Source organism: Panthera tigris, chromosome A2 (genome assembly GCF_018350195.1).
Source record: "Panthera tigris isolate Pti1 chromosome A2, P.tigris_Pti1_mat1.1, whole genome shotgun sequence".
In the NCBI taxonomy this organism is placed as follows: Eukaryota; Metazoa; Chordata; class Mammalia; order Carnivora; family Felidae; genus Panthera; species Panthera tigris.
Window position 1 is genome coordinate 58,476,412 of NC_056661.1, and position 19,101 is coordinate 58,495,512.

At 55.3% G+C, this 19,101-nt stretch overlaps 1 protein-coding gene across 3 annotated transcripts in view; it reads right to left on the reverse strand.

The window, feature by feature from the left end:
* Positions 1-13,808: 13,808 nt before the first annotated feature.
* The window catches only part of CHCHD6 (coiled-coil-helix-coiled-coil-helix domain containing 6), a 249,168-nt gene continuing 243,875 nt past the window's right edge, over positions 13,809-19,101 (reverse strand). For all 3 annotated transcript variants that reach the window (XM_042962400.1, XM_042962384.1, XM_042962405.1), the window contains 2 exons: positions 16,580-16,715; positions 13,809-14,024 (listed from right to left, as the gene is read on the reverse strand). In XM_042962400.1, the coding sequence (XP_042818334.1) occupies positions 14,019-14,024; positions 16,580-16,715 (142 nt within the window). In that variant the 3' untranslated portion in view covers positions 13,809-14,018. The remainder of the gene's footprint in view (positions 14,025-16,579; positions 16,716-19,101) is intronic.

Here is a 19,101-nt window from a genome sequence, read left to right on the forward strand (position 1 = left end):
CCGGCCCCTCCCCACTTGGCTCTCCATGATGTGACCCAGAGGGATCTGGGGGAGGGGAAAAGGTAGGAACCCTTCCCTGCTCAGAACCTGCAGGGGGTTTCCTCCCACACACAGGACACCTCCACCCTCACCCCATGGTCGGTGCAGATGCACACACGCACACACACGGTGGGAGCAGACACAGAACAGATGCTCCCTGGAGGTTCCTTGACAGCTGGAGGGCAGCTTGGGCTGGCCCTGAGCGTGCAGCACTGTGGGTAGTCTTGACGCGGGTGGGTATCGTCAGGCTTGGCCCACTGGCAGCTGCTGTGGGCTCGGGGTGAGCAGTGGTTGCTGTTGTATTTATTCTGGGAAGCCGACACTGGCCACTGGGTAGAGAGGGGATTGGGGGCCCGGCGTGGACATGGGGAGATCTGTCAAGGGGCTAGACACAAGATGATGCCAACGGAGGGGTGAGCACAGAGGCATCTTCACGCTATTCGTCTTTGGTCCCCCCGGGCAAGGGAGGGGTTCAGCCCAGGAGCAGGCACTCTGAAGAGAAGGCTGCCAGGACCCAACCGCGACCTCCCGGGGCGTGCCAGCCCACTCTCCTCCTGCCATGCCTTTCCTAGTTAGGCCATGGGTAGCAGGTGACAGGGACTCAATGGGTTCCAAGGCATACGTATTGGCTGGGGTGAGCATCAGGTGAGCACGTATGGATCTTAGTCACAGCATGGCCATTGGGCCGCGGAGCTCTCTTCCCACGTGTGGGCTCTGCTGGCCAGCGGCTTGGCTGACACCCACACAGGCCTTCTGAGTGGTGGCCTCAGCAGCTCCAGGCGCTTCCTTCCCAACAGGTCCAAGAAAACTTCCTGAATCCAGCCTCAGTGACATGAGCTGCGTCATGCGGCCCCCTTGACCCAGTCACTGTGGCCTTGAGGTAGAAGGTGCAATTGGCAGGCTGGTATTGGGGACCCCTCTAGAGCTGGGGATGGCATTGGGAAATCGAGTTGCAATTATCAAAATAAGCAGGTCAGGGTTCAGGGCAGGCATTCAGGACCCTAACTGCTTCTCTCTGTGTGCCCCGCAGTTTTGCCACGCTGACATTTTTGCTCCAAAGACCTCTTGATGCCTCGGGCCGTTCCCTATGCTGTGCCCCTGACCAAGAGTGCCCCAACCTCCACCTTTCATCTTTCATGGACCAAGCTCCCACCACCCCCCTCCTCCAGGAAACCCCCTCCCCATCCTTGAGCCCTCCTCAGGCTTCCTGTCCCTCTGTGACAGCTGTGACCAGGTGGGGCTCAGGTCTGTCACCAGCCCTCCCTCCCCGCTTTGGGGATGCAACCAGGTCACTGTCAACACTGCATTGCACAGAAGACACAGTTGCAGACCCCCCTCCCCCCCCCCGCCACACACACACCACTTCATAGACATGTCCCAAGAGCATGGGAAGGGTTCAGCATCGCCTCATTCTGGGCTCAGAGGATTTTGAGAGCTGAGTAGGTGATGAGTGTAAACAGTGAGCAGGCTGAGTCTGGGAGCTGGTGGGGGGCTGAAGTGGGTGGTGAGCTGGAGGGCACCCCGCTCTGTAGAAAGTATGCCCACAGTAATGGGCAAGTATTAAGTGAACTACACCCACCAGTAAGAAGAGCCTGGCCAGCAGGACTTCAACTTGCAATCTCTGACTAGGTCCGCATCCCACAGCACAAACCACCCCCAGGAGGCCCAGAGCGGGTGCTTGACCCCTGGGGCTCATGGCCAAGTGGCTGATGATGTCCTAAGCATGAGGTTCTCTCTGGAAAAGCCATTCCCACCATCCTCTCTGTAGGGCCCAGAGGCCCTTGCACCCCACAGCCCTAAGAATCAGGCCCTCAAGGATCGGGGAAGCAGCCCAGGTTTTCTCGTTGCGTTAAAAAACAATGAGACCTGCCCCCAACCACACACACCCAACAGTAACAGGGCAGTGCCCTCTTTGCCTACCTGTGTGGGGCCCTCAGAGTAGGCCAGCTGTGAAACCCAGGATTGGGATACGACCCAGGGTCTCAGCACACAGTGCCCCATATGTGCAGGACCCAATCCAAAGTCACCCATCATAGCAAGGACCAGGGAGCTCCCCCCGGCTTGCTTGAGCATACACAGTCAATAGATGCCAACACCAAAGTGACAGTGGAGATCGGACTTATCTGACAAGGACTGAAATTAAAGTCATAAAGAACCAAATTGATATTTTTTAATTTTTTTGAAAAAATACAATTGGACTCCAAGGGATAATGGATGGCTCCACAGCAGAACAAGGAGGGAAGAGGAAAGACTCAGTGAACTTGAAGACAGAACAACAGAAATTACCCCGTTCAAACAACAGAGAGGGAATAGACTGGGGTGGGGGATCAGAGCCTGGGGAACGTGTGCAATATCACAAAAGATCTCACATTTGTGCCATTAAAGTCCCAGAAGGGGAGGAGACAGGAGGTGGAGTGGGGAGACTGAAAAAAATAGTTAAAGAGATCACGGCTGAAAATCTCTCTCAAATTTGGCAGAAGACATAAACCTACAGATTCAAGGAGCTGAACAAACCCCAAATGGTATAAACCCAAAGAAACCTGTGCCAAGACCCATCATCAGCCACCTTCCAAGAACTGAAGACAAGGATCCTTGAGAGCAGCAACAGAGAAACACGATGCCTTAGTGTTGGGGCGAAACTGTGTGAATATGGAGTATTTCTCATCAGAAACCACGGAGGCTGGAAGGAAGCGGAGGGACGTTTTTAAGGGCCGAAAGGAAAGAACAGCCATCCATGAATTCTATAGGAATGAGACGTCAAGACATTCCCAGATGAAGGAAAAGCGTGGGAATGTGGCACCAGCAGACCCAACCTGAAAGCATGGCCAAAGGAAGCTCTCTGAACAGAAGGAAAATGCTAAAAGGGGTTTTCTCGGGGCATCAGGCAGGAAGAGAGGACATTGTCCTTCTCTGCTGTAGCTTCTGAAATTCTGGTAGACAGTTGAAGCAAAAATTAACCAGTGTCTCCTGACTCAGAGTAGTTAGAGGGAACATCTCAGTAAATACATTATAAAAGACTGAGGGGAAAGGGATGGAAAGAGAGGAGAGATTTCTACACGTCGCTCAAACTGGTAAAAACCAGGAGGCTGTGGTAAGTACATAAATCGAATGTAATCCTTAGAGCAACCACTGCAAATCTATGTAAACACATACACTCAAAAACACTATAGATAAACCAAAATGGAATTCTAAAATGTGTCCAAGTAACCCACAGGAAGGAAGAAAAAAGAAAACGGGGGGGGGGGGGGAAAGGAACCCTCGAAATGAAAGTGGCAGACTTAAGCCGTAACAGAAAATGCATATAATACAATTCCACTTAAGCAACACTTTGAGATGACAAAATTATAGAAATGGAGAACTGGTCAGAGTTTGGTGAGGTGAGGGCTGGGGAGAGGAGCTCTGACTGGGAGGGGGAAAGTAGGAGGGGATCTTTGTGGCGCAAGAAAGTTCTGTATCTTGGTCGCAGCCTTGGTTCCCCGGGACGAGGGACACAGAACTGGACACACACATCGTATCAATGGGCCCGCTTTCGATATTGTCCTATAGTCACAGAAGACGCAACCCTGAAACAAGCTAGGAGAGGGTACATGGGACCTGTCTGTACTATCTTTCCAACTTCCTGCGAAGCTATCATTATTATAGATCATAATTATTTCAAAAGAAAACTAAAAAAAGAACACAACATCTCTTGGTTGCTGCTTTCCACCCCACCTCCCGGGCCCAGCTCTGCTGCTGGCACTATCTCGTAGAGCAGAGCCCGTGCCCTGTGGCCTCCTTGGCCCGTGCCCGGGGCAGGTTGGACCAGGCAGGGGCCCCAAGCCACACGGCAGGGCCCCACACAGAGCTTGCCCTGGACATGGCCCACAGCACAGGCCACCGTGGGAATGCTGCCCTGCCAACCCCTCTCCTGACCTTCTCTCCTCATTCTCCAGGCCCCAGAGCTCATGTTGCCTCTTCAGAGAAATTCCCGATTCTTCATGTAAAATGCACCCCAGCCACAACCCCTCGGTGAGGTTCATTAGAGCACCGATTCCCCTGCCATTTTCTAAGCTGCTTGTTTTCCATTCCCCCGGAATGGAAGCCCCGTGAAGACTGGAGCCTCATCCCGTGTATAATGAGTACACAAGGCAGGCATTCTGTCAGGGTTTGTGGGATGTATTCACTACCTGTTGCTGTGTAACAAATCACCCTAAAATCGAATGGCTTAAAACAGCCACCGTTTGGTTTCTCTTTCATGGTTTACTATGGGGAATTTAGAGGGTGTGGTGGGGAGAGCTGGTCTCTGCCCCACGGTGTCTGAGGGCCTCTGCTGGGGAGACATCCCCTCCCAGCCCCTGGATCCCAAACTTGTCTCCAGAAAGCTCTATCAGAACCTCCCGGCCACGCCCAGCCCCACGCACACCTCTGTGGCTGCATACTGTCTGCCCCGTGGATGTGGTCAGGGTCATAGCAGGGAATGGAGATGTAACTGGAATGGGAGTTGGAATTCAGGGGGCGGAGTTTGAGCTAACCCTCTGAGATACCCCTCTTGGGAAAACCCTCCCCTCAGGGAGGTGGGGGGGGGGGAATGGCCCCTTCACAGCTGGGGGGCTCCATCCAAAAGAGTGCAAGCTTTGGAGGCAAACAGAGAGGCCCGGCCCCCTCCCCATGCCAGGGCTCTGTTCCCATCACATGTCTACCCCCTCAGTGCCTTTTGTGGGTCTGGGGGGCAAATGGCAGCGGCTCCCAGGGCCACTGTGAGGACCAGAGAAAACATACAGGCATCCCCAGGGAGAGAGCTCTCCCTGAGACACCTTGTTCAATCCTTAACACCACTAGGCAGGGAGGGGCTGTGTCTGCCCCTTTTTTGCAGATGAGGAAACTGAGGCACAGGAAAGTGATGTACCCCAGGGGAAAGGCTGAGCCTGCTGCAGTCACTGCTTTTGACCCCTGCACACTAGGCCTCTGCAGCAGCCCTGGCCACACAGCTCGCCCCCTCCAACCTCTCTCTTCCTGTCACTCTATGCTTTGTCATAGGGAATATCTGTGATTTCCCTAGCTTACCATGAGCTTTGCACATGATGCTTATTCCTTCTGTCCCCATGAGGTCACCCTGCTGAGCCTACCCGGCTAGCCCCAGCACAGGCTCCTCCCCTTCTGGGAAGGCCACCTTGAAGCAACCACCACCCACTGGCCTGGGCTTGTCGGCCCCGAACGTCAGCACTGGACATCACCAGACATAAGCAATGGATAGAATCAGACTTGACAAAAATCTAGCTTTGCTTCATCCAAAGGGACGTTCACTGACTTGTTTCTCTGAAAGGTCCATGAAGGTCTAGCTTCAGGCATGGCTGCATCCAGGGGCCCAACATCATCAGGCATCTGTTTCTTGTCTCTGCCCTCCTCTGTGTGTGTTCTCAGGTATGCTCTCCCAACCTGTTGGCCAAGATGGCCCAGCAGCTTCCTGGACCTACTGGGGTCACATGACCGGCCCCTCACTCATCACTACACACTACAAGCAGGGGAGGGAGGGGGTGGGGTGGGGGCTGGATGGGGGCAACGTGCAGCAGCTGTTAATGCCTCCAGCAGCCTTTACCTTCTACAAGGTCTGGCCTCTTTGCCTTTTTTTTTCTTTAATAATTAAAAAGTATTATTTCATTAAACATTGAAAATCCGAGAAGTGCACAGAAGGATACATGATGAAAGTCAGTCTCCTTCTTGAGGGCCCCAGCTGCCGGCTCTGGGAGAAAAACTGTTACCAGTTTCCCTGCGTCCTGGCAGAGAATGTCTTACACTGTTACCAGCGAATGGAAACACCCGTGGATATTCTTGCCACCCTGTTTTCTCAAGAGATACAAACTACACACCCTGCTCTGAACCATCTTTGTTTTTCTTTTTTTTTTTTTTTTCTGTCCTCTTACTAACAGATTTTTGGAATTTATTCCTCAAGGGCTATCTGGAGATACCTTCCTCTCCCTCCTGAACTTATATAAATGGAATCATCCAGTACTGAGGCACGCACATCCTGGGGTACCCCGCAAGGAGTCACTCTTCTGTATATTCTTTCCCCTTAAGTACGTGACCTGCTTCTGATGGATAGGGTCCAGCAAAGGTGAAGGGCTCTCTCTTTTGTGATCCCATTGGGTCGCATATGTGACTCCCTTGCTGGCTTTGATAAGTGAGACCTCTGTTGACAGAGGGCCTGTGACCGTCACATGCTAGGGGACGGCCGGTGGCCTCCAGCCTCCAGCCACAAGGGAATGAGTTCTGCCAACGGCCAGGTGAGCTTGCAAGGAGCCCAGCCTGAGCACACCTTGATGGCAGCCTCAGGAGACCCCCTCCCCCTCACCAAGCAGGGAGCAGCTCAGCTCTGCCAGGGCTCCTGCCCCAGGAGTGAGGTAGTATCTGCAGCCAGCTGCAAGCTGCTGGGTTGGTGGCAATTTGCTCGGAAGCTAAAACCAGGGTCCACTCCTCTCTGCCCAGCTCCTCACTTCATGACACGTCTGTGAAATTCATCCCCGTCCTTACAGGGAGCTCTGGTTTGTTCTTTTCAATTGGGGGCCAGTATCTCGTTGCACGAGTAAACTACAACCGGCCTGTTCTACTGCCCGTGGACATTTGGACCGTTTTAACTCGGCTGCTATGAAATAAAGCCATCTGAACATTCCTCCATGTACCATTTAGACCACATACATATTCATTCTCCTGCATACCGACCCAGGAGTAAACTTGCTGCATCACAGTGTAGGTGGATGTTTAACTTTATGAGAAACTGCCACACCATTTTCCAAAGTGGTTTAAATACTTTACACGTCTGGCAGCAGTGCATGTGGGTCCCAGCGGTTGCTTGTGCTCACCAACACCTGGTATTGTCTGTCCTCGTAACTTCAACCACGAGACGGGTGTGCAGAGGCGTTTCTTTGTGGTTTTGCCTTGCATTTCCCTGATGAGTCATCAGGATGGGGGGCAGCTTTTCCTGTGTGTATTGGCCTCTCCTGAGAGATTCCTGATACTACTCTGTCGGCTCTGGAGCAATTTGTTATCTGCCCATAAACCCTAAGCTGGAACCGGAGGGAAAGAGGTTCTCTCTTTACAAGGCAAGACTCGCTGGGGCAAATCGTGAAGCCCAGGAAGGAAGGCGACATGGAGGAGAATAGTAAGAGGTGGAAGGAGACAGACCAGTCCCAGTCACTAGGTTTAAGCTCTCGGATCCAGCCATGCCTGAAGCTTCCTTCTACACTTTCTCAATCATACGGATCAACATACTCTTCTTGTTTAAGCCCGTTTGGGTTCTGTCACTTGTGTGAAAGGGGTCCTAACTGAGACACCCTGGTCTGGATTCCAGCCTGCCCAGCCCGCGGCTCCCAGGGACACAAACATTCTCGAGGCCCCACCAAGCTTGGAACGGAAGTGGGGAGGGGTGGGGGTGGGGCTCTGAATTCCAGGTGCTTCCCTGGCCCTCCCTGCTGTGGTCTGCACCCCACTTCATTATTGAGTGTGTTTTGAGCCTGAATAACCATGTAATTGGTTTATCTGTTCCATAGTCGAATTTCAGCAAATATGTTTTTCATAATTAGGTGATGTTTATTTAATGGGAATAACCGGCCCATTAAATTTAATGAGGCAGGTTATCAGGTATGGACTGGAAGTGTTTTTCCTTAAGAGCAGCCTGGAGGTGGCCGTTCCTGGGCTGGGGAGATGCAGGCAGGTGCCCTGTCTGGGTGCGGGAAGCCCCAGGGAGTGGGGACACAGGTGCGTCCTGTCCTCACGGGAAACAGGAGCGCACCCGCTCCCAGGACTCCCAACCCCCCTACCTTTTCTCCATTGCATAACATGCAATCATTGATTTTATTTTCTCTGTCCCCCCATCACCCACAGATCTCTAAGCTCTTGGGGGACAGGGTTTCAAACCCCTCCCCCTCACTGCTGCGTCTCCTGCGTCCAGAATGCCAAATGCACACAGTAGGCATTCAATGCTAACACTGGCTGTGCGAAGTATAAATAACTAAGGGAGACTCCTCCTGCTGCTGTGATCCCCCACGGGCTCCCGGGGGTGTCCGTCCCAGCACACTGTGGGCCCTGCCCTGCCCCACTCCAGAATTCTCCTTTTTGGCAGGCTTCGACCCCCATCCCTGCCCCTGCTTGGCAGGCAAGGAAAGCACTTTATTCAAGGAGAACCGGGCTTCCCCAAGGGGTCAACCACTGGGCCTGAAAGCCCACGGGAAGAGACAGCCGTGCGCCGCCCTGACCGGAGGGCCCAGGCTGTGGGGGGCCACACCGCCACATGCACTCGGGAAAGCTTCGAGCCTGGGGACTACTGAAAGGAAATGTTCAGGTCAGTTTGGAACAACAGAAAACAAAGTCGATTATTAACAAACAAAACAATACATATCCATGATCCTGATCCCCCCCAGAAAAAAGCACTAACATTTCGGTGTATAACCCTTCTGGCCTTTTCTTTTTGTGAGTGTGTGTATATTTTTTATACGTGTATAGATGGTATTTTTTTCATCCCCAAATGTGTTCATACTGCTCCGTGCTGATGGCTATACTCCACACCCCCACTATCACCAGCTACAGAGCTATCTTATGGATATACCACCTTTTACTTAATGCACATACCCCGTTATTGGACATCTAGGTGGTTTCCAGGATTTTGCCATTGCTATAAACACTACAGTAAACAAAGTCATCGCTTCACCTGGCCAACTCTGGTTCAGCCCTCTCACTATGACTTAAGCTTCACCTCCTCAGAGAAGCCCTCCCTGACCCCACAGCCCGAGCACCCTGGGCCCCGAGCTCCTGGGCCTCTCCCTAGAGGCCTCAGCACAAGTGACCTCCAATGTCATTTGTGATTATGACACAACTCCTACCGGACTCTGTACATGACACAATTCCTGCTAACTCCTCCTGCTAGACAATAAGCCCAGGGGGGCATGGGCCAGGTACTACGTAGGATACAATAATGTTATTGGCTCCTTGGGTTTCCCTAGAAGCTGTTCTGGGGTAGAGGTGAGGTTGCAGGACATTTATGCCGGAGTGTCCTTGGGGTCAGCACTAGTGGGTAAGGGGAGGAGGCAGAGGCCAGGCCCAGCTCTGGAGTCAGAACACTCTTCCAGGTTGCTCTAACTTGGGGCATGGGAGCTGAGCCTCTACACCCCACCCCATCAAGCAGCAATCGGATGTGAGTCCTGGCCTGCTGGGGTGTGACTTTGGTGAGGCAGCTCCCCAGCAAAGGCACTTCCCAGAGGGAGAGGCCTCAGGGGCGAGGGCTAGCTGCCGACAGTTGGCCCTAAAGGGGATGTGGGTGGTGGGTCCTCTGCCTTCACATTTATAGAGCACCAAGCATGGGACACCTGTCACCCCAATCCCTGCAGGGGGTGGCATCTATGACCGTCTCCCTTTTACAGATGAGGAAACAGGGCTAGCGGCTTAGGAGCTGCTGCCCCCGGGCTTGGGGCAGGTGCTGGGGCTGTCTGGCTCCCCATTACACTGCAGACTAGGAGCTCCAGAGACGGTGCAAAGGCCAGGACGAACACCCCAGGACACAGTGCCTGCTTACGTGCTGGTTTCCTGGCAACTCATCCTGGGAGCCATTGATGTGTGCACGCTCCCAGTCGTCAGGAAAGACTGCGAATTTGGCTAGTTCCCTTTCTGTCCTGTCGCTCTCGCCTCACCTGTCTTGCCTGGGTCAGGTGCACGCACATCTGGGGTTTCTGTCTTCCTACATGCTGCCCCTGTTCGCGTTCAAACTGTCCACCTCTGCTGCTCAGACACTCCGTGTCCGGAGGTCTACCTTGCCTGACAGTAACATAACCACTCCAGCCTCCTCAGAGTTTGCTGGTCCATCAGCTTCGATGCTTCTATTTTCAACCAGCCTGTGCCCTTATTATTAAGGTGAGGTCTTTTGTAAACAACACATGGGTGGATTGTGTGGTGTGTGTGTGTGTGTGTGTGTGTGTGTGTGTGTGTGTGTATGTGTGTGTGGTGGGAGGGGGTGTTGTTTTTGGGTGTATGTGTGTGCGTGTGGGTTTACACACTTAAAAACGTGTCCCCCTGAGAGGTCATGTGATTCGCCTCCTCCCGCAGTGGCCTCAGGGTGGGCCCTCTCTCCATCTGCTGTGACACTCTGCCCTTCCCGTGTCCAGTGCACGTTGGACTCTTCCTCCATGCCCTGCTCTCACCCCTAGCTCAGCCACCTAGAATGACTTGGGAGGTCTGCAGCCATACCTGTATCCGCTCACGGGTGGATAAGGTGTTGGCACGCAGCCGAGGCAGGCAGGTGTGTGAACCAGCACCTCACAAGAGACCCTGCCCCAGGGCTCACGGCAACCTTGGCAGTGACACCAGCTCAGACCCTGCCTTGGCATTGCTGGGCCTCTCCAGGTCAGTAATGACGCTGGCAGGAAGGAACTCTAGCCGTTTCTTTTGCCAGGGTCCACACTCCCCATCTGGGGTGAGGGATGAGGGGAAAGGTGCAGGATTGCCCCCACCCCCCCCCCCAGCTGGGTCCCTGGAGTGGGTAGAGTCAAGCCTCTAGACAGCCAGGACCCCGGCTCCAGAAAAAGGTAGTGTCAGCTCTGTGCAATCTTGAGCAAGTTACTCACACCGTCTGTGCCATGGTTTCCACCCCTGGAAAGCAGGAACAGTAATGGCCCTACCCCCCCACAGAGCTCTGGGACTCTAAACGAGTTAGCATTTACAAAGGGAGTGGGAGAGGACCCGGCACATGGTGGATGTCTGATGGGACTACTCTGGAAGCTGTCCATCATGTGCCAACACAAGCTAGAAATGCACACAGGGGTGTGCACATGCCTGTTTGCACCCACTTCTCACACCCACCCAAGCACAGGCACAAGCACACAGGCCCACATGCTTGCTCAGCACCTCCCAGTCCTGCTGAAGTCCTTCCTGCGCACCTGCGCCTCAAATCTGTTCCTTGTAGCAGGTGGCCTTGCCCTCTGGCTCTGGCTGGGTTCAGCTAATGGGAGGCACGCCCGAGGCTGAGGATGGCAGGAGGGGAGAGGCCTGGGCACCTCTACCTTCTCGGCCACAAGCGGGCACTTCTCACAGCACCTGTGTCCCCTCAGTGGCTCCAGCTCCCCTGAGCAGAGCCCCTGTGGTATCAGCTTCCACTGGGGGGTCCTGCCTCTTCCATCTGTGCCTGTAGCCCCAGGGTGATGCGAGTTTCCCACCGTTGCTAATTTCTGGGCTGTCAGACCATTCCATTTGGGTTTTTGGCTCCTCCATCTTCGGAGTTAATTCCCCATATTCAGTCCCCTGTGTTTAAAAATAATCGTGAATGCTGGGGCACCTGGGTGGCTCGGTCGGTTGAGCATCCGACTTCAGCTCAGGTCATGATCTCACGGTTCGTGAGTTTCAGCCCCACTTCAGGCTCTGGGCTGATGGCTCGGAGCCTGGAGCCTGCTTCGGGTTCTATGTCTCCCCCTCTCTCTCTGCTCCTCCCATGCTTATGCTCTGTCTCTCTGTGTCTCTCAATAATAAATAGACACTAAAAAAAACTTAAAAAAATAACCGTGAGTGCTTTTGGATTTCCTGGTTGGACCCTAGATGTCACAGCCAACATCGGATTTAATCTCCTAGCAACCAGGTAGGATGGGTATCAGCACTCCCTTTCAACAGTCATGTGGCTCGGAACCTGAGCCCAGGAATGTCTGCCTCCAGGTGCACACGATGTTGGACACACCCCTCACCCATGAATGCTCTCTCAAGCCAGACTTCCTACCACATATGGCCACGTGGAGGGACTGGAGGTCCACAAAGGTGACACAGAAATGCAATAAATGCACACACACAGGCACACGGAGCCTGCACCTTGAGCACACACGCCTCCCCTCCACGTTCCAATACAATGAGACAATGGCTCTGAGCAAGTACCCAGTAGTAGGAAAGAGGTGGAGATCGGAAGGGGGAAGGCTGGTTCTGAATTGAGGGGAATCAGGAAAATGGGCTGAGATCCAGGAGGAGAGAGCCTGGGAGCATTAGCAGGTGGTGAGCGTGGCTGGCTGCCTGCACAAACACAGTTCATACGTACAGATGGGTGCATGCACATACGTGTGCACAGACCCAAAGGCACCCGTGGACACACATACACAGATGGGCAGATGTCCACAGACCTATGCACACGCATGTGCACACAAAAAAAGCACCCTCTATACACATGCAGAGATGCATAGGTACACACACACAAAAGTATCTATCTATATATATACGCATCCACATGGGCACGCACAAAGGCACCTATGCACACACATACACGCCCAGATGGAGAGGCACACACACAGCTGCCCTCGACGGACTCCCGGGTAGAAAAGTAGAGTCTGAGAGAGATTCCTGGCAGATTGGGAAGTGGGACAAAGCCCTGGACACCAGAGGCTTCTGAGGGAGTCCTGAAAGGGCCTCAGCAACTTCCAGCTGAAGGATGGCTCCGATTTCGCTTAAGCTCAATAATCCAGGTTACCTGTGACCCCACCGTGCTGGCCTGACAAAGGGCCAGTGGCTTCTTGGGCTGCTGGGGGAGGCCGGGAGGAGGCTCAGGCCAGGGCACCCTGCCACCCACCAGGGCTGCTCACCTCTGTATGCACCCCAAATGCCTCCTTGTGTGTTTTGGCAAGCTGACCCAGAACATGGAGACAGGGCATCTCCCAAAGCTCTTTTCCTCTCAGCCAATATGTAGCTTGGCCGAATAAAGCTGCCTTGTGTTACCTGCCCGGACAGCTGGACACTGCCGAGCCTCAACCCCCACTTGAGCTTTGTGTGTGAGAGTTCAGGGATGAGCAGAGATGCCTGGGCTGCAAAGCCAGAGTCGAGATGCAGGCTCTCAGCTCCAGATGGCGAGGGGCTCTCCAAAGGAACTTTCGCAGGAAATCCAAGGTCACCAGCAAGAGCAGCTGGTGAATCAGAAGCCCCATCTCAGGCTCCTGCTGCGTCCCTCACACAGCCCTGGGCCAGGCTCGGTGCAGCCCTGGTGTGGTCAAGACACCTCAGCTGGGATCCCGCCAAAAGCCAAGGACCGGCAGACCAGTGTGTGGACCCTAACTAAGCAGAGCACGTCCCAAACATCGTTGTCCTCTGCACTTCTCAATCCCTGTGTCCTTCATTGCAGTCCCCAGAATCACCAGCACCCAAGCCAGAGGTCTAGAAATCATCCTTGATCCTCCCCTATACCACTCAAATCCAGAGGCACGCTAATCTTGGCTGCTAAGCCTCGCCTCGGTCTGTCCCCTGACCTGGCCCACCAGCCTCCCACTTATCATGCCCTCAAGTGCCTGCAGGGCTCTCCTTGGCACTCAGTCCTGCCCCACTTGAGCCCACCCTCCCCCGAGAGCCACAGAGGTGTCACTCAGCCCTAACCTCGTGGCCTGGCATCCCCCTATCCCACCCAGCCCCCGATCTGCTTTCTGCAAAGCCCAGCTCTGGGCTCCCTGAGCCCTGCATCTGGGGTCCCACTCACCCAGCCTCTGGCTTGCCCAGCGGTCATCCATTCAGCTTCTACATTGGAGTTCAGACAGAGCCTCTGTCAGGAAGCTGGCCTGCTCTTTCCACTCCATCCCCAGAAAGAACTGCATTTCCCCTCATTTCATCTCATACCTGCTTCTGGGCGGCCTTTTGCTGCTGCAGCATAATTGGGGGCTTCCACATCTGTCTCCCCTGCTAGGCTGGGTGCTCCCCAAGGGGGAACAGCCTGTTTCATTCAGCCTGCATCGCCGTGGTCCAGCACAGGTATGGACAGAGAGGAGGCAGCAGCAGCTGTGTGCCAGCCGAGAGAATGACTGAAAACAAAGACATTTGCTTTATTTGTTTTCGGACAGTAGCACATCCTCTACTTCCCAAACACACGGCAGCCCCAAGCACAGAGACATCCATAGGCACCCAGGAGAAAATGGCTGTGGCCCAGGGGTCTGCGGACTGTGGTCCCATCACTGGTTCCTTCTTCAGAGCTCCAAGTCACCACCAGGGCCAGGATGGAGGCCTGCTCCTCAACCCTGCAAAGGAGAACAGGTCACAGTTCAGTCATGGCCCTCTTCTTTTGGGAACCCTGCACATCCCCAGAGCCTTGGCTCTAAGAGGGCCCCCGGCCCTCGGGATGCCCCATGAGTGTGACTGTTCGATGGAAAGGGTGGCCCCCAGCTGGTCCCTGCAAGCTGGGACTGTGCCTCTTCGCCTCCATGCCCACTCAGCACATGCCTCCGGTGGCCCATTAACAAGGAGCCTGCGCTCATCTGACCGCCCTTACAGACAGGCAGGCAGGCCCCAGCCCCAGGCTGCTTCACCCCGCCAAGGTCTCCCCTGCCTTCTTACCTAACCACTCTGAGTTTTCTAAGTGAAACCAGTCAGAGAGCGGGCTCTGCTGTGTGAGAGCCTTCACCATCAGGCTGCGTCTTGCTGGAACCTGCCTCCAAGGCACTGCCCACATCCACACGCACACACATATCCCCGGGCTTGGAAGGGACCACGCAGGTGCCGGCAGGAGCTCTGGGGAAGCACCTCTGGGTGGTGGGCCTCTGATACCCACTCCCTGCCTGCCAGAGATGAAGGCTCCTGCCAGCTGGCGCTATCAGAGATCCCCCCGGCCCCATCTCGGCTCCACCAGAGGTGGGCAGAGGGCAGCATACGCTGTGGGCACCGAGGGCCTCAGGAGTCGGTGGAACATGCTTCTCCCAAAGGAACGCTGTGCATGCCGCGCAGTCGGAGCAGGGCCGGCCTCCGCTGCTGCCAGTTGCCTGGGCTCCAATTTAGGCTTTAATAACGCCAGGGGGTGGGGGCCGGGGAGGAGGGAGCCAGGCCTGGCAGTGCCCCAGAGCCTCTCTCAGGCGTGCTAGAGCTACAGAGAACACACTGGAGATAAATGCAATCTGTCTTCCTTCGTAATCACATTTTTGCCTCAGTGCAATGAAGATATATTGGTGAGATGTGTTTGTTAAAGATACATTCTGCTGGGGGCGGGGTGGAAAATTCTGTGGCCGTGGGGCCCAAAGGGAAAGATGGAGGGTAGTCGGGGGGCCGGGGGGGGGGCCAGAGGGCTCTGCGGGGAATCAAGGAGGCCACAGCAGGACCCTAGGCCTCTCCCTCAGTAGAAAGTTAGGTGCACGGTGTGCAAGCCCGTGCCATGGTCCTCCGATCCCACCTGGGCAAGGGTTCTCGTGCTCGCCTTCACAAACACCTTGGTAGAAGTGAAGGGGCCCAAGAGGGCCACCTGTTCCCATGGCCCACGTTTCGTGGTGCAGGGCCACTGGCCCAGCTCCGCTCCGCGCTGCAGGGACCATCGGCAGGGTCTTTGCTGCTCAACTTGAAATTGAGCAAACAGCTTTGCACGCTCTACGGCGGGGAGGAAACGTGATCTCCTGAGCAGGCTTCACGCCTGGTGCCGCGCGGAGCTACTGCTGGGCCCCGGGCTGTCCCAGAGCCCACTCTGGGCAGCGGACGCTGCGGCTGGGCCTCAGAGCCCAGACGCGCACACTGCGCCACACGGGGCCCGAGCTGACAGAAGAGTGAGGAGGGCTCTGGCGAGGCCGCGCTTTTGAGCAGGAGAGACACTCCGCCGGACCTAGCCAGACCGGACCTCCGACCTCAGCCTTCCTGCCACCAGTACCCACAGCAGTTTGTCTCCTACCGGGCACAAGGGGCTCTTCCACAGGAAGAAAGCCCCATGCTACAGCCCGTCTAAGCAAACATGCCGGCCCTCTGGGGAGGTCCAAGTCAGGCGCCCCTAAGTGAACGCCAGGGAGGGCCTGGGTCCAGCCTGGGGCAGTTACTGCTGGGCTTGGGAAGGGCAATGGAATTGTCTAGAAGAGGAATGGCAATGGGGGGAGGTGGGAGGACAGGGTCGGGAGCTGGCTGGGAGGGTTAGGGGAAGAGGGCAAGACCTTGGGGCCAGCTCTCAGGGGAGGCCCGCTGCCATCCTCACACATCCAGGACACCTCACCGCTGCCGTGCAGGAGGGCTGGGGGGTGTAGAAGACCTGGGACCACCGTGACCCCCTTCAGACCCGCACAGAAGGGTGGGCCGAGAGGTACCCTTCACTCCCTCATCCTGTCGGGCAGGCTGCACCTAACTTTTCTACCTCCCTGAACCCAGAGGCTCTTCTCCTTCCCAGAACTGCCCCTGCCCTTTCCGTGACCCCGACCCTGCACCATGGGCCCTCCCGTGAGCTCCTACTCCCAACTGCTCAAAGGTAAGAAGTGGGTGGCACAGGCATGCCCTTTACTAGGTGGTGGGACCCAGAGCTGCTCCCAGACCTGCTCCCGGACCCAGAGCTTACTCAGAGCCACTCCCAGACCTAGCCTAGTGGGGTCCAGGGCCCCTGGGCCCTCTTTTCCTAACCCGGCTATCCGAGGGCAGTCATGGGATCAGCTAGAAATAACGTCCGAACCAGGAAGTGGCAGAGGAAATCAAAGTTCCCGAGTCCGTCCCTGTGCACAAGGCAGAGGCCTCGAGGTCAGCATGTCTGACTTCGCAAAGACGGGCCGAAAGAGTCTGGCGTTGGCACCCTGCCCCCGTGCGCCCAGCAGCCCAGGCCAGGCGCAGGGCGAGGCCTTACCTTGTGGGCAGCGCTCACGCAGTGCTGGTAAGCCTTGACCAGGTCCGAGCACAGGAGTACTTCTTGTAGGTGGTCACGGTAGCAGCGGAGGATCTGGGCCTGCAGCCCTGAGCACACAGGCTCCGTCCGGCGGGGCCTGCAGGGACAGAGAGCAGCTGGGCCTGGGGTTCGGCCCCAGTGGGCACGGAGGGGATCCGCTCCCTCACTCAGCACCACCGGCTGGGCACCCGGCAGCCATCAGCATCGGGTTACTCCTCAGAGAGAACCAGAGAACACAGGGGGTCAAGGGCTGTCTGCAGTGGCAGACGCCGAGGGGACCGGGCTGGGGCTGCGGGCTCCACAAGGGCTCCAGCCCCGCAGGAGAGGGGCCAAGGCGGCCAGTTGGAAGACCCCCGTGCCCACCCCCACTCGCTGCCTCGTAGAGCTCTTCCTGCCTAACGGGCACACCTGACTGTGACTGTGCCATTGCACACAATGCAGCTTTCTCATACAGAGGTGGTTAATCTGATCTCAGAACTAATATATGCGCAATGAAGAGAACGGGAAAAACCACAGAAGTGTCTAAAAACATACATAACATTTTTAGAACCTCACTTCCTGGAGATAACCTCTGCAGCGTTTGGGGGGACCCTTTCTTCTTTTTTCTTTCTTTATCAGAGAAGGTTCAGAACCTACCAAAAAATGAGTCTGTTTTCTTTTCTCAAATATGAAACAAAAACCAAGGGAAATAGAGATTGTCCTGAAGTGGATCAGTGGCATCCCTGGGCCGCTCTGACCAGTCTGTCTCCTTCCCGACGCCTTCTATCGCCCCCTCTCTCTTCCGTCTCTCTCCGGCAGGCACACGCGCATGCAAGGTCTCACTCACGTGCACACACACACTCACGCTGCACGCCAGGCACCACCCTACTCATCCTTGTAACACCTCTGTGCAGTACTAGCTGTGATCTCTCACCTCCTGCTACAAGTCAGGAAACCGAGGTACAGAGGATGAAGTAACCTGCCCAAGGTCACCCGCTGAGAAGTGGGAAGGGGGCAGATATTTACGAGGGTTTGGCTGCACTGTTTTCACAGATGGTTTTCAGGCCAGGTCCATGCCGGAACCTTTGGTGCCGTAGAAGGAACCGTAGAAGGCACCTGACGTGGCCTTTCGGCATAAACACCACCTGTGGCCAGGGCACTTGACGGGAGTTGTAAAAATGCAGAAAGCCCCTCTTCAAGGCTCTCAGCAGTGAGAGGATCACTCTGGCGCTTGACACAGCTCTGCCCCCGTCACCCGGCAGGGAGACTTGCAGGTTAATAATTCTCCCGGCCCGGTGTCTCAGTATTTTAGAAATCCAGCCATGCAGTGGGTATGGAACGGGGCAGCACCATTATTATTTTAAGAGAACTCAAACAAACCGAGTTCGTCGGTAAAGAACAGCAAGCAGTGCAATGAATGCTCAGTGGCTTAGCAGGTCAGACACTCAGTATTGAACGGTCTCGCTTTACCAGCCGGGAGGTGGCACTTTCGCTACCGCTGTGCCACCAACGATGCCACACCGGGCCCGGGTGCCCCTGCCTTCCCCTGCACCGTCCCCGTGTGTTGGCTATCATCCTCGGGCCTGCCGTCTCACGCACATGATGTGATTATGTGATGGGAGAAGCAGCTCGCCCGTTCCTGGGGTGGGGATGGGGGGGGGGGGGCGGGGAGCAGAGGGGACAGCTCAGGAGGCCGTGCTGGCCTGGCTCTGCCCCAACAATGTGCAGTGCCATTGGGTTCTGAGGATGCAGGCATAGAGCCGAGGCCGGCCCTCTACCGCCATTCCATTCCAGTCCTTGATATCACCGCCCCGGTTCGTGTCCATGGCTTGGACGAGATCTTAGGGATTTCCTACTGAGGACACACAGGGTCTTGTCTCAGCACTAGCCTCCCATCGTCACACAGGGCAGTAAGATGGGCTCCTAGGATTCAGCTCTTTCCTCTCGGGACCCTGGGACCCCTGCCACTGGATTCTGTCCGCCACCGCCCACAACTGGGGCACAGTGGGGCGACCAGCTGCCTCTTCCCAATTCTTGCCAAAGGTCTCTCCATGCTTGTATTTAAAACTTTGACATTGTGGGCCTCTTAAAATGGATTTTCAGGGGCGTCTGGGTGGCTCAGTCGGTTGAGTGTCCCAATTTGGCTCAGGTCATGATCTCATGGTCCGTGGGTTCGAGCCCCGTGTCAGGCTCTGTGCTGACAGCTCAGAGCCTGGAGCCTGCTTCGGATTCTGTGTCTCCACCTCTCTCTGCCCCTCCCCCGCTCACGATCTGTCTCTCTCTCTCTCCCCCCAGACAAAAAAATTTTAAAAATATATATTAAAAAAATAAAATGGATTTTCAGCCTTTTGCTGGACATTTCATCTTGGGCAAATTCTCTCTACAACTATGCTAATTGCTTCGCTCCCAATTGTTCTGATGTTCTCCCTTAGGATGCCGGGAACACACAGAGCTTTGCTTTGTGCCCTCCATCTCAACTATCTTCCCTTCTTTGTTTTACTCTC